Raw genomic sequence first — 15,746 nt, 5'->3', positions numbered from 1 at the left:
TAATAAAAAAATATGGACTATCACTGCATAGGTATGTCTATAAACATAGACATTGCTGCCTAGTTCATTTCAATGCATGTCTTATATGTGCTTTGGCTGTCCTGTTATGGTCGTCCTGTTAGTAATGTATCATTGAATTTAGGAAATCGCAGTTCATAGACAGACAGAGCATGTGAGATGAGATTCTGGACTTGCAGGTAGGGGCACAAGACCTGGAAGCCACGAGACTTGGTGGCCAGCAGTCCGTTGATGGGCACCATGAGCACCATGACGACAAGGCCGGCCAGGGTGGAAGCGCCCAGCTCCAGCCACAGAAACATGATGGCCAGGGCGATCTGCAGCGGGCACGACCACAGCAGGTGGATGAAGTTGGTGACCTCGTTGAAACGCTGGGCGTCGGCTGACATGAGGTTGACCGTCTCACCCACGGTGGACTCCTTCCGAGCATCGTTGGACACCACCAGGGCCTGTGGTGGAGGAGAGGCGAAGAGGTGTACATATTAACATTACAGCAGGACATCATGTACACTGGCACTAGAACCAGGATGTGCTTGGGTGCAAAAGAAAACAAGATTTATCTGTCCGAGTGCAGCAAACCCAGAGCAATGCACTATGTGAATATGGCTGCTGTAGCTTTGTGCCCTTCTTCGGTCGTGCGTCTCACGGTGCATTGTGCTGATTACACTGATACAGTACCACATTAGAGTAATGGTGCGATTACAGTTACAAATTATAGAAATTAACCATGCGCAACACTTGTATTTATGTTTTTGGACACCGGTGTCACGGTTCTGCAATCACTGGCACTCAGGTAATTAGTACCTTGTGCTGATGAGTGCTGTCTGCTGATTCCCTAGCAGCTGCCTTTCTTTCTTCTATTTAAGCCCCATGTTTCATTGAGTTTCATTTTACATTTCACTCTTTCATTTGTGCTCAAATGTTTTGTGTGCGACTGCCGATACTCACCTACCTGTTGTGGTGAAGGGTAAGGGAGCTGAACACGCAGCGACCCTTAACCATCTGGGGGAAGTGAGGACAGTCTGCCACACATTCATCATAACATTTTCTTTGTGCACAAATGTCAGGCACGTGACATCTGGAAGACTGGATTGAGAGCCATTCAGGAACTTCCTTTAGTCTAGGCCAAGCTTTAGGGTTCTGTGCACCCTTTTCTGATCTCTTGCTCTCAAATGCTGTTCGTCCACTGAGCTTTTATTTCCATCTTGTTTAAAGGCTACCTTTATCAATTAAGGAGCTTTAAGGTGTTTAAGGTGGATGGTACATAGGCCCTTTGTAATTTAGACTGACTCAGACTTCCTATAGCTTGGGGCAAGTTTAAGGGATAAGACGACGTTCACCCTGTATTGCTGCTGTGTCTTTTCGTCATAGCATGCTGTTCCCAATGTTGACAGCCGCTTTCTTTTGTTTTGTTTTGTTTCAGCTAGGTATTTTGGTCACTTCTCCAAAGCTCACTGTCTTTGTTTCCTTCTTAGTGCATGTCTGTTATTATTGTATGTATTTCTCTAAGACTAAATACATGGTTGTTGGAGTTTTTGCCCCTCTCAGTAGAGTGCTTTGCAAACTCCAAATAGCACTAGGCTCTGTGTCTGATGCCCTCAAGCTCCCTCATACACTCAGTGAACACTTTATTGGGTATTTATTAGACATTCTTAGATTTCTGCTGCTGTAGCCTATCCACTTTGAGGTTTGACGTGCTGTGTGTGGTTATTTGCATTACGGTCACCTTCCTGCCAGCATTGACTAGTCCGGCCCTTCCCCTCTCATGTTTCTCATTAACAACACATTTTTGCCTGCAGAATTGCTGCTTGGATGTTTTTTGTTTTTCGCACAATTCTCACCAACTCTAGAGACTCTTGTGGGTAAAAATACCAGGAGAGCAGCAGTTTCTCAGTTACTCAAACTACCCTGTCTGGCACCAACAAACATACCACGGTCAAAGGTCTGAAAAATAGCTGAACCTCTTGACCACATCAACATGCATTTGTGCTTTTAGTTGCTGCCACATAATTTGCTGATTACATATTTGCATTAGCAAGCTGCTGCAACCTCTGCATCATCAGTGGAGCCAAGATTGAGCATCCTTTGTGAATCTCTGTTATTATTTTCTCAGTCGCGTCTGGTCCTTTGACCCTGCTCCCTTACAACTGGACAGAATTTTGTGAATGCGGCACAACTCTGGCCTTAACTCTGAGGCTCATATCTCTGACTCAAAAGTACATTTTGAAGGAATGGGCCGTGCAGGGGAGGCAGTACCTTCTTGTACACAGCAGCCGTGATGGCGGTGCGCACATGAGTGCCAAGCACAAAGCAGCGCTGGAAATACTGCTGCAGGAACAGAGACTGCAAGATGTTCACCAGCAGGAGCAGCACAGTGTACAGGTACCCCTTCCAAGTGTAGATGGTCATGTCCTCAGAGAAGGTGATCAACAGCCTGGACCAAACCACACCACACAATTAGGGGGGGAACCTGGTTATGACTAATGAACACAAAATAAGCATGTCATTACAGAATTACATTTATGGCAAAGCACTAGTGGAATGAATGTATACACTCAGTGAGCACTTTTTTAGGTATTTAATAGACTTAATTTTTTAGCCTAGCCTTGCTTCTGTAGCCTATCTACTTAGGGATTTGACACGTTGTGTGTTCAGAAATCTCTTGTCCTCTGACCTCTCAGGAATAATGTGTTTCTTACCCACAGAACTGCTGCTCACTGGTTGATCAGCAATTTCTGAGATACTCTGAGATTTCTGAGATACTCAATCCACCCTCTTTAGCACCAACAATCATTCCACAGTCAAAGTCACTTAGATCACATTTCTTCCCCATTCTGACATCTGGCCTGAAAAACAGCTGAACCTCTTGACCATGTCTTCATGCTTTTATGCCTTTAGTTGATTAAACTGGCGACTCCAGTTTGAAATTTGTGGTCAGCAACTTAACTGATTTGAAAGTTCTCCTTGCTGACAGTGCAGCAAACAGTGAACTACTCCTCACCAGAGGAGAGCATTAAAAAAAATGCTTATTGGATTATAAAAATATGACTGCATCTGTGTCCAACAATGTTATGTTATGTTAAAAGCATATAAAGACATCCTTAATAATTATGGGAATAGCGAGGAATTATACCATGTAAAACCAGACGGGGAAGCTGGTATTCTGCTGCAGAGTACCATTCAAATGACTGTACAGTACATCCATTTTTCTTCCCGATTTGTGTAAATGGAGATGGATCATACCAAACAATATTGTGTTGACATTGGTCCAGGCATTATTGAAGGACAAGGGTTTGGAGACACAGCTTTTGTTAATCAAAATGGCAAGAGCCCCGTTGATATGATCCTGTAGTATGAAAATCATGACATTAGAATCCCCAAACTATAATAAAGCTGAACAGCTTCAAAACAAATATCTTGCACTTGCTCAGTAGAGAGCAGTCAAGACAATCGACCATAAAAACTGGTCTTTGAAACACTCACTTCAGAAGTTGGGGGCCGACGAAAGAAAGCAGGTCTTGCAGAAGTTTAAACACTGCAGACTCCAGCAGAACCCATTTGAATGTCTTTCCTATGGTATAAACCAGCCAGGAGCTGGGGTACTCAGCCTCCTTTTCTCCATCCTTCTTTTTCTTCTTGTTCTTCTTCTTCCCTTCTTCACTAGTTTCCTCCTAATGAATAGAGAAAAAGGCTCCATAAACACAACTCCGACCTCTCCCAAGAACTCCCAAAGGAACAATTTGAGCAGATCAAACAGGATTTTTGCAATGTAGATGACCAAAATTAACTAACATTTATGTTTTGAAAAGAACATACAGTAAGACCACAATAATGCAACATTAAGCCAATCCATGCTCCCAATTTGCATGCAGAATATAGAGTATTCAGCATTTCACAAGCTTAGACTTGAACACCCTAATGGTCTCTGCCAATACTACATGACCTGGCACATTGTACTGTGCATTGATTTAAAAGAACATTGGCACTTTTGCAAAATATATACTATAACTTGGATTTGCACCTTCACTCTCCTGACAGCCGCCACCCTGAGAAATCTTTTGTGGTTCACTTTGTCAATACTTATACCTCAAGAAAATCACTTTTATTCAGTCTCCTTTTGAAACACCTTACATGTACAAGGATTCCCTCATAGCTTTTACATTAACTACCAGGAACCAGTTTAGTTGTGCGTCATTATACCTTTTCAAGAGTGCCGATATCTTTTTTGTATTTTGGAACCTGGAAATGCACACAATATTCCAAGTATGACAAATTAATTGTATAAGGTCAATTTACAAACAAATTAAACACCATAGGTAATGAGCTATAGACCCCTCCATAATGTTTGGGACAAAGACATACTTTTTGATGACCCTTGGAGCAATGTGGGGTTAAGGGCCTTGCTCAGGGGCTCAACAGCTGCACTGATTTTACTGTGGCAACAGAGGGGCTTGAACCACCAACTTTCCAGTAACCCAGTCCAGCACCTTAGCCACTAGACTATAGGTGGCCAATGAGTTTGGAGGCATTTCCTTGAACATAAGCAGATAAGATGCTTGTGTACACTAGATAGTTAATTATGCTGCTTTCAGTAGTTTCCAATAAATAAGTATATTATTTCTTTTTCTAACAGAAATATTCATGAAATATAAAACCTGTTCTAAATTCATTGAACATTTAACATCATGGGCAACATGACGTTCACATTCACAAGAAGCAAAAATGTTTATGTGTGTGAGTGCAATTTAAAGTCTTGGGAAACAGCCTCACAGATACTTTCCTCAAATTCGTTTGGTCAACATGCACAGTGATGTGGTCAAGGTGCAATCACAAACAGTCAGCTCTTACCATGACCAATACATCCTGGCTGACCCCCTTGGCCAGCCCGTTATGACAGGGCTCAGTTTTCTGCTTCTGGCTGGCCGTCCTCTGGTGGTTCTTCATGCGCGACCGTGCCTTCATCAGCTCCCATTTCATGGTCTCCTCGAACCCCTGGCAGATACGGTCAGTGCTATCCTCTTCTTTCAGGTCCCATAAGTCCTCCTGCACTAGCGGCCTCCTGTAGCCACTCACAACCATGCTGCAGAGAGAGATCATATTCTCACTGATCAGGGGCTCACACATGTGGTCTTGTTTTATTTGGTTTTTTAGAGACAATTTCTTGGGTGAAATAAAATGATTGAAAACATATTACATTTCTGCCATACGTTTTGATTTAACTTATTTCAGCGCATGGTTTGTTGCCATGTGCTTTGAACTTTGGAAGATTTTCTAGCTCATCATTTCTGTCAAGTGGTTTACTGTCAGTGGCCACATTTTCAACCATTATGATTCCACTAATTTCTACAGTTAGTTCATAATTAAATCAGTTAAAACACTACAAGGTTCACTTCTTTATTACATCTTGAAGGCTGCCACAATGTAAAATAACTGTAAAAACATACTTTTGTCAGTATCAACCCTTAGTCTCATTTTGCTTGGCCTGAAAAACTTTTATTTCTTAAGTCTTAACTTCTACATTTATGAGGAACCAATTTAGTTGCCCTTTTTCTTCTATGACACATTAAAGACATTATAACACAACTTAATCTGACAGAATTAATGTACTGTCATATGGAGATGAGACATACTTCTTGGCATGCATATAATTATTTAATTACATTATCTGAAATAATGTGGCCTCTCGACCATTTTTGCACTGCTCTACTTTGAGGCTTTATAACTCCAGAGGTGAGCATCACAGCGACTCAAAATTAACAATACCTAAATTATGAAAATATACTAAATGCTAAGTGCTACAAATACAATACAGTGGAGGCAAAAATGCAGAAATGAAGGATTTCTCCTTTATTTTGCAATGAAATACTGAGTCACAATCAGGTAGGAGATAAACGTATACATTTCCTTAATAATACATTTATTGGCCACAGTGTCGCAGAATCTGAAGGCGATATGCAGTACCAATAAGATCAATGAGAAGCAGTGTAATGGTCTAGAAAATCTAGGGGTCCAAAAACCCATCCAAAACCTCTCTGATAATGAATAAAATGTTTTTTTGTCCATTACAAAGCATAGAAATTGTATCCTTATGGTGGTTTGATATTAAACATTGATATTCTCTCACATTCAATTCACAATTAAATGGAATTATTCAATTTTCTGGAAAAACATTGTCAGGTGGGCCAACTTGTTATGATATTTTTTCAAATTTACTGAGAGGTAAAAGTTTAAAATGATACTTTTAAATAACTACCACATATTGGCTATACCTATACCAATCTGAATTGTTTGGGGATTTATCCTTTTGTCCTGGAGATGCTTGTAACCCTATTGTATTTGCTGGTTGTATTGGGCACGTGTGCCTGATAAGTTTCTATGGCAGTTTCTGATAGCCGGTTTCTCAACCTTTGCTTTGAGATAGGCACCTCTCCCTCCCTTCTTGACTAACAGCTCCTACATTCTGTGGTTTGCATGGTGTGGACCAATGACTATGTACGGTTAAGGCATAATCTTTAAGTAGTCACAATTAAAGTAATCTTTAAGTAATTAAGTGTCTGTGCCTGTTTATTCACCAGCAGTCAGATAAAGTTGTTTTTCCCAGCCATAAGATAAAGATGTTTTGCTTAGGTGCTGATTCAGCGGGTACTAGAAGAATATTTACATGGCTGGAACAAATGGCCACAATATTCTCGTGGCCATTTGGGGCCCCTCTGCTGGCCAGGGCCCGTTTCATTTGAAACTGTCGAAAGTGCTATGGCACACCTCTGGTTCAGTTACTTAAACTATTTTGTCAATTGAAATGCCATAATTTTAGAATAAAGGCAAATAGATTTCTGGACCTTCTGAAAAGTTGCATAATTAACTATTTATTTGGGTGCATGTGTGTGCTTTTGAGCATGACAAGTGTTTGGGCATGTATGTGTATGTGTTTACCCCCTTCATCCTGGAATCATCATGCCTACCTGTTAAACCAGTTGAATGTGATTCTACTGAGAAATGATGCTTCCAGCTCTGGGTTCTGAAACAAATAAACCATAGAGAAACATGTTCATGTATCATTCATTGAGAAGCATATTCACTGCATATTCATAAAAACGGTATTTGCCTTATACTCAGTGAAGAATATTACAGTAAACAAACAAGGCATTTCGAGACGGCTGTTGTTGATTAACACTGTATGTAATGGTTTAGGGCCACAGAATTGAAGTTTAAAGTTTTATTTGTAAGGCATTTTAATTGTACGTTATTGGTATTTATGTGTGTGCAGTGATCAGTTCCCTGCTCTGTGATCAATTCCACAACACCCTCCCCTGCAAGTGTGTCCAACGTCAGCCACCCCCCCTCCCCCCTATCCCCAAACATACTAAAATCCTCTGTACTGTAATATAAATCTGTCGATATTCGTCGACCAATTGAGTATGCAAATCTGTGAAATTTCAAATTAAGTGTCACATACAGTATTCTCAGCACAGTACCAATGTTTCTCGTCTCATGTGGAAGTAAGAGCAGTCAGGTGTGTGTGTGAGGGGGAGCGGGGTTGGAGGACCAAACTCGACCGAGTTGGGTTACCCACAAGATGTGAGATAACCACTGATATTTTCTGGGGGCATCCCTAGAGACAAGGGATACATCCCAGAGGAGGAAGGGGTAAACAAGAAAGGGATTAAATAACTCCCTGGTGATGAGCCAACCCATAAAACGACCCATCAAAACACTTCGAAAGTTTAAAAGTCGAGCGAGGAAACAAACGGTAGGGAAACTCAACATACATCCTACAGATTATGGTGGTCGTAGGACGAGGCGAGTAAAACCTAGGTGTACCTATAGCGCAAGGGAGATACCTACCCAGGCTCGTAACAGTGCTATAGCCTACCTAGGACCAAAACGGTAATGTGATGACAAAAGACATACAAGACATCCCGTCTCTGATTCCACAGCGGGAATACTGGCCCTAACCCTAGCATACACGAAACAACCTTTATAATCTAATTCTCTGACAAAACAGGATTACTTTAAAAAGAGACAGGAGCCCATGAAACGCATTAACCTACTTCAGCAACCAAAGCAGAACACTCATACTGTGTCTAGAATACATGAAACATAATTAAATTAGTATTGATGCAGCTACACAATGCTTCAAGGCTCTACCATCAGTGTGGAAAACCTAAAGGGAAGGGAGATAAATACGCAAACAGCTACAAAGATCTCCTGTATAGAACTCAGGACGAGAGCTACACAACGCTCCTATAGGGCTGAGCGGCACTCCATTCAAAAGTGAAAAACGAAATACAATGAAAAATAAACTAGGTGGTCGAACGGCATCAGAGAGCAAGCGTGTAGCACAGGGTGACAAACTCCCACCCTAACAGGAAGAAGAAGGAAGATTCTGACAAGGTCTTCATTCCCCAAAATTAATCTCATACTCCAACTGTCACATGCCTGCCATTTGTGCACTAAAATAAAAAACCATGAATGTGCAGATGAAGCGGACCGTATACATTCCCCTGCTGCGTTTTCAGCTCCGTTGATCGTAAACTCCATGGGTAAATGACACTGGTCTGTCCACACCTCACATTAGAGCACAAACAAAAATAAAAAGTCTAAACGTGCTGAAGAAGTGATGAAGTATGATCAAATATGAAGTATTACAAACAAGCCTCAGTTAACCAAGACGTGGGACTTAAATAGGAAGGCATACAGCTGACCTTGATTAGCAATCAGACCACACGCGGCAGACAATTGGAATCAGTAGTTAGCACGAGGGTACTGATTACCTGATAGCCAAAGTAAACTAATCATCACATTGGCAGAAATATGCCAAGCCGCCCTCTAGTGGCGCACAAAAGTGGCTGGAAAAGACAAAGACTAAGAAACAGCATTGAGATGACATTATGTACCTTTTTAACTGAGTCCACAGCTTCTGGAGGAATATCAGCAAAGGCTGACAGGATAAGGGCCAGCACCTGAAGACCAAAGGCTATGTAGAACAGACAGAAGCGTGGAAGGTCTTCTATTGCACCCTGAAAGAGAGCAAGAGAGGGAGAAACAAGACTGAAAGGAGAAGATGGCGTGGTTTGATTTGTAAGAACTGCACTTGTTTTGGAAAGGGTATTGAACCTCACAAATTCAATGTCTGCCCACATATGTAAGTATACTGTATTATATCTTGTTACAATACAAATCACTGTTTGTTTTTATGGACTTTACACCTTCAAGCGCAAGCTGAAGACAGACCTCTTCAAGCAGCACCTCTCCCCATCCCTCCCTACCTCCCTGTGAACCTTAATTGTTGTCTCTGTGACTTGCTTTGTGTATCGGTATTTTTAGTTGGCTAGGTAAGCAGTGTTTGGATAGTTAACTTTGGTCACTTTTGCTCTGTTTGTTTGTTTCTTTGTTCAAAAAAAAAAAAAAGAATTGGCCCTCGTCCTTATCTTTGTTGTACAGGTAGCAGTTGAAATTGTACTTCCCTTTCAGCGAACTTATCCCTGGTTATGGGTGTGCACTTTGTTGTACGTCGCTCTGGATAAGAGCATCTGCCAAATGCCAATAATGTAATGTAATGTAATGTATAGACTTTCTATACCCTCTTGGTGATGTCGCCATTTTGTATATATATTTTTTGTATTCCTGAGATGAAAACATCAACTAAGTGATTGTTATGTAATGTACACCCTTTGAGTCATCAAGGCTTGGTAGACTATATACTGGCCCAAGCTTCCAGACAACTGTTTTCTCCACCCTTCAGTGTTGAAGCTGCTAGTGTTAAGGTTGAAATAGGTTCTTGGCCTTTTTCTATGTGGTACTCAAGGTCCGGGGTGCCACATAGGTTCCAAAGTTGTTGTTGTTGTTGTTATTACAGTATTGTATCTCATCCTACATTGTGCACTAGTATATTCCATTCCATTTCACAACATAGAACTGACTCATTCTCCCCAGACAGTTGTTGAACACTTTAAAAACACAGAATTACGCGTGTCCTTAACATACCCACCTTTTGAAGAGTCTCCCGCAGAATTGTCTGGAAAGAGAAGGCCTCACATATGACCAGCAACAGCCAGAAGAGAAAGAGCGACCCTGAATCTACAGCTCCCGTTTTCCTCATACTCTCCTGGTAAAGAATCACCAGGACCTGAAGCCAACAGAATGATACATGAAATTATCCCCACAACATACAAAAAACAGCAGTTCAAGCATAACAAGAAAGAGCCCATTTTGGAGAAATTATGAGAAATATGATAATGATACCATTAGTATAGTCTCACCCAGGCATATTGTGTTGGAGTAAATTCATGTTTAAAATTTACAGTATAGGCTTGCTTCTGTTCACTATGATAATAATTGTAAACGGCTGCCCACATTTTTACATAAGACTGTATGTTGATTAGACTGTTTAGAATGCGATGGTAATACTAAAAGAAAGTAAATGTGCTTCAATACACAAGCCACATGTAGGTTGTTGGCAGTCACCAGATCCCAACCGAATTGAACACTGATGAGGGATTTTGGACAATATAATATAATATAATATAATATAATGTAACAAATATATTTTTTAGCCAGATATCTTTCCCGACAAACTTGAGAATTCAAAGGTTAGTTGTCATGACTGCCATCTCAGAAATGATTTTCATGTGGTTTTCATAACCATGCCACAAGAGGGTACCTGTTTTCAGTGGCCACTTATCATTAAAATAAAAAGGACTGGATAGAAAAAGGTTTCTGATTCAAAATTGATGGTGGAAGGTTGGAGTCTGGTTATTTTCAGCCAAATTACTTTTAGTATGTTTCAAACCATTGTCTACTATCATGCCATAGTATCAGTACACGCACACAGACACACACACACACACACACACACACACATTAATTATTCTCTGCAGTCATTCCTTACCCAGGAAATAGTGAACAGCACAGGGTTAGTGTAAAGCACTGCTGGATTTGCACCATTTGCTTCTCTGTCGTTTGATGGCCCATAATCCTCTCCGAGAGTGACTGCAAGTCCAGCAATGGCAGTCAGTAAAAGAAGACTAGCCAGGACCTGAAAGAACAAAAACAGTGTGTATATATGTATGTATGTATGTGTAACTGTGGTGGCACGGATGGTGCAGTGGGTAGCACTGCCGCCTCACAGCAAGGAGGTCCTGGGTTCCCTCTCTGTGCGGAATTTGCATGTTCTCCCCGTGTCTGCGTGGGTTTCCTCCGGGTACTCTGGTTTCCTCCCACAGTCCAAAGACATGCAGGTTAGGTGATTGGAGAGTTTAAATTGCCCATAGGTATGAGTGTGTGAGTGAATGAATCGTGTGTGTGCCCTGTGATGGACTGGCGACCTGTCCAGGGTGTATTCCTGCCTTTCGCCCAATGTATGCTGGGATAGGCTCCAGCCCCCCTGCGACCCTGTTCAGGATAAGCGGGTTAAGATAATGGATGGATGGATGGATGTGTAACTGCAACCTAGCTATGCAGTGGACATGGGTTGGCCAACTGCAAATTAGTCTAACTCATAATCTTTCAGTACTGATAGCCTAACTGACACACTCATAAAACAGAGTAGCTTCTTCCAAACTTAGCCAGCTGAAACATACTTTGTAATATGTATGCTAAGGTTTTTAAGTCAAATAATCAAAGTTAAACTATGATTAGAATTATTAAGCGAACACTTCTTATTATTCCAAGGCACATACTTATTTTAAAAAGGAAAAGAAAAAGAACTGTAGGCACCCTAAATACAACACACATAGTAAGTACAATACATTCTGAGGTTTAGATTCAGTGTATGTATTTTGACAGAGCAATGTAATACAATGCAATGTGTTTGTTATTCATTATAGCATAATAAATGTGCATCATTATGGAAAAGCAGTCACTGATATGCACTGAAATTCATGTGGCACGACTAATGCACATCATTATGGAAAATGAATTGCCACCACTTATTGCAATTCCACGTTTGGTTTGGACTGAATTTCATTTTGGCGCATGTGAAGCCAGTTTAAGCCACATATTAAGCCTAGTCTTAGAGTAGATGTACATTCTCCATACTAAACTCAAAACCGACTAAGCGGCTCATAATCTTCCATAGTAAAGCCATGGACACTGCAAGGAGAGTTGAAAGTAAATCCAAACATATTTAAATAAATACTATGCTCATGGGGGCGGCACGGATGGTGCAGTGGGTAGCACTGCCGCCTCACAGCAAGGAGGTCCTGGGTTCGAATCCCCGTCGGCCGGGGCCTCTCTGTGCGGAGTTTGCATGTTCTCCCCGTGTCTGCGTGGGTTTCCTCCGGGTACTCCGGTTTCCTCCCACAGTCCAAAGACATGCAGGTTAGGCTGATTGGAGAGTCTAAATTGCCCGTAGGTATGAGTGTATGAGTGAATGGTGTGTGTGCCCTGTGATGGACTGGCGACCTGTCCAGGGTGTATTCCTGCCTTTCGCCCAATGTATGCTGGGATAGGCTCCAGCCCCCCTGCGACCCTGACCAGGATAAGCGGGTTCAGATAATGGATGGATGGATGGACTATGCTCATGTGTTTTCTTATGTTTTTATTGTTAAAAGCCCATGTGAGTTTTGATGTTTACATTCACCTCTGGTTGTTCACTCACTGCCACTTTTTGTTGCTGTTAGAAAAGACTAGCTCTCCACTCTAGAGTACAGGCAATCAAGTCCCTCTGTGTTTTTCTTTTTAAATGTGCCACATGTCCGATTTGGTATTTTAAAATTTTCCGGCCCTGTCTAATCCAGAAGGAGAAAGGACATACTATAGTACAGCTTCACCACTGTGTCAAAGTATAAACATTGTTTTTAGTGGATTGTGTTTAGTGTGTTCCCAGAGACTGATCTAGAAATTTAGAAATATATTGCATATATTTTATATATATTCATGATTTTATATAGAAAAATATCATTAATTTACATTGATTGAACGTTCAGAATGTGAACACATTGTACACCTGCGCCTGACATCACAAGCTGATGCAGCTGACACAGATACAGACCGTCCCACCATGCAAAGTCTCTGTTGTACGAAATCTTGCAATGTAATTAGCAACATCAAGGTCAGCAACATCAAGGCAAGTTCAACCCAAACTATTAGTTCGTTTTCTGTTATGCATGTTAGCTCGCAAGAATTATAACTATTTCAACATAGGCCTTTTCAAATTTAAAATTGTCCTCAGACGTTCCTTTGTAGTTACCGTTGTAGCAAGTGTCTCAAGTGGTCAGGTGATCTAAAAACTGATTCAAGAACTACATGTAATAACAGACTCTTTTAGATTGAATTACCTGTTTGCACATATAGAGCCTGGAGAGATGTGCTTTCGAGAGCCTCCGTTTGAAGAGGGGCACTAGGTGCCAGGGGGCACTGAGCCACAGGAAAGCCAGAGGCACCCAAACCAGCACCGTGCGCTCAAAACACACCGGCAGGTCTGGGTCGGGCCGATCCAGAATAGAGGCATTCTGAAACAAGCACAGATACACTTCAGCTGGAGGGATTTACACAAGCACCATTCGTTGTTCAACTAAATAATTAACAACTGTTGAACCAACAAAACCCTTTCCAACAAACCCATCGAAATTCTGACTCATAGATGATTAAAACACAGTACAATATAGATAAAGCTAGTCTAGCTGGGTATGAGCTGGTCAAACAGCTAGTGCTGATAGCTTGTCTGAGCTGGTTAACCAGCTACCTGCTGTTTAAAAACCTAGCTTGAGTGGGGCGGTGCTGCTTAGCCACAGAGTTTTGGCTACACAATGGATTATATGGTATGGATTTGATACCGATTTAAAAAAAGTATGTTTCAGAAAGATACCATATTGTTTTACAATATTGTTTATATAGGGTGTTTTATGAGTTTTGTTGGGTGGCTGACTATGGATCTGTTTGCAGGTGTATCTGCATAGTACATTTCAAGCATACAGCTTCACAGCAGTAAAAACATAAAAAATACACACAATGCCACAAAAAAGAACACAATAAATAAAAGCAAAATATTTATACATTTCAATTCAATTCAATTTAATCTGCATAGCTGTCCCCACAGAGGACTACCAGAAAGATGCCCCACAGAGCAACAGCGCAAAGGAAATGCCATCGTACTATCATTAAATCTCACATCCTGCTAGGGCGAACACAAGCAAAGTGTGTCTAAAATGCCTTTCCATGTAAGGGGGAATAATGATAACAATTTCCATTATTACAGTGTATCATGGTGCTCTGTGGTTTATTACAAATGCTAGGTCTCTTGCCCATTACTCTATCCTTTTGTCAGAGCATGGGTCTACCCTCTCTGAAGAATATTTATTTTCATGTCATAAGGAATAATAGTATTAGAATCTGCATTTCAGTTCTATCCTGCTCTTTTAAGCACCTCACCCTTTCTCTGAATTTGGAAAGTTTGCTTTTACTTATAATGCACCACAGTCATGGAACACACTACAAAAGTAATTAAAGATAGATAGCCCTGTTGCTATGGCTGAGTTCAAAGACTTTATCCGACACACAGTAACTGAAGAGCATGAATCTTTTTAAGTGTCATTATTAATTTTTTTACATTTTGACTTACATCTCAGTATGACTCTCCTGGTAAAACAAAATTAAAAATTACCCAATGCATGAGGGGAAATTACGTTGTTAAAAATGTAATTGGGAAATCCATTGTTGTATGTGAGGTAATGTTTGTTATAGTTAATGGTTTATTTATTGTCATTGACTGTGGTAGTACTTCCTGGGGGAGGGGCTTGGTGTATAAGAGGGGGTGTTTTGGTGGGTAAGAGGGGAGAGTGTAGGAGCAATTAAAGTGTTGTACGAGTGCTTTTTAGGGCATACGGATGTAGATGGTAAGTGCTCATTTATAAATAAATAATAATAAATAAATAGTAGCCTTAGGGTCATGGACACAGATTAAGTTTAACTGGCCCTTAGAGTATTGTACATAGTGTAGAGATACAGACATTTAGGGAATAATTTCACAAAGCAATTTGTTACCTTGCACTGTAAATAATAAACAAACCTGCACATGCTACCATGCCATCATTTGAAGAGAGCTAACAGCACCTCAGTGGTTAGCACTACTGTCACCCTGAAATTGGTGTGACAGAGGACATGTCTCAACACATACACATTGTTTTAAAAAGAACTTTTAAAGTTCAAAGTTTAAAGTTCCTTTAACATTTGCAATCCAATTTAATAAATAATTGATAAAGATATTCACAACAACATATAATCAAAATATGATCATTACATAAGGTGCCCTTATTGATTTACAGAGCAGACACACTCTGTAGAAGTAAAAAAAAACACTAATGCTAAGATAGCCAGGTGCCCAACTCTCCCTAGGCCCCAATGAATCATAAAGCTCTCAGAGAATCATAAATATTATTTTATTAAACCAGGAGAGTCGTCAAGAAAGATGTGTTGATTAATTTAGCCGTGCCCTATCTCACAGAACCAAACACACAAAACTATAAAAGTAATAAAACTATAAATACAAGCCCATGTACAGTACAAGATATGAGACAGCCACATGCATTTTCACGTGATTTCATATCACATTTTGTTTTCGCATGTGACATTTTCACTCACAAAAAAAAAGCCAATCCATGAAAATGTCTAGTTCACATCTGACATTTACATTTCACTTGTGACTATTTTTATTTACATGTGAAAATGTTAAATTGACGTGTAATTGTAATCTAATGGTAATCTAAAATTTGCTGTATGAACAGACA

At 40.5% G+C, this 15,746-nt stretch overlaps 1 protein-coding gene across 1 annotated transcript in view; it reads right to left on the bottom strand.

The window, feature by feature from the left end:
• LOC133118072 (ATP-binding cassette sub-family C member 2-like) overlaps positions 1–15,746 on the bottom strand; it is a 31,600-nt gene that overhangs the window by 14,983 nt on the left and 871 nt on the right. Inside the window, exons 3-11 of the mRNA XM_061227756.1 lie at positions 13,299–13,472; positions 10,910–11,056; positions 10,010–10,147; positions 8,916–9,038; positions 6,981–7,036; positions 4,867–5,098; positions 3,502–3,689; positions 2,275–2,452; positions 213–467 (exon numbers count right to left, since the gene is read on the bottom strand). Of these exons, the coding sequence (XP_061083740.1) occupies positions 213–467; positions 2,275–2,452; positions 3,502–3,689; positions 4,867–5,098; positions 6,981–7,036; positions 8,916–9,038; positions 10,010–10,147; positions 10,910–11,056; positions 13,299–13,472 (1,491 nt within the window). The remainder of the gene's footprint in view (positions 1–212; positions 468–2,274; positions 2,453–3,501; positions 3,690–4,866; positions 5,099–6,980; positions 7,037–8,915; positions 9,039–10,009; positions 10,148–10,909; positions 11,057–13,298; positions 13,473–15,746) is intronic.

This window comes from Conger conger, chromosome 18, assembly GCF_963514075.1.
Source record: "Conger conger chromosome 18, fConCon1.1, whole genome shotgun sequence".
Taxonomy (NCBI): domain Eukaryota; kingdom Metazoa; phylum Chordata; class Actinopteri; order Anguilliformes; family Congridae; genus Conger; species Conger conger.
Note: the sequence above shows the minus strand (reverse complement) of the source record. Positions and strands in the feature narration are given on the sequence as shown.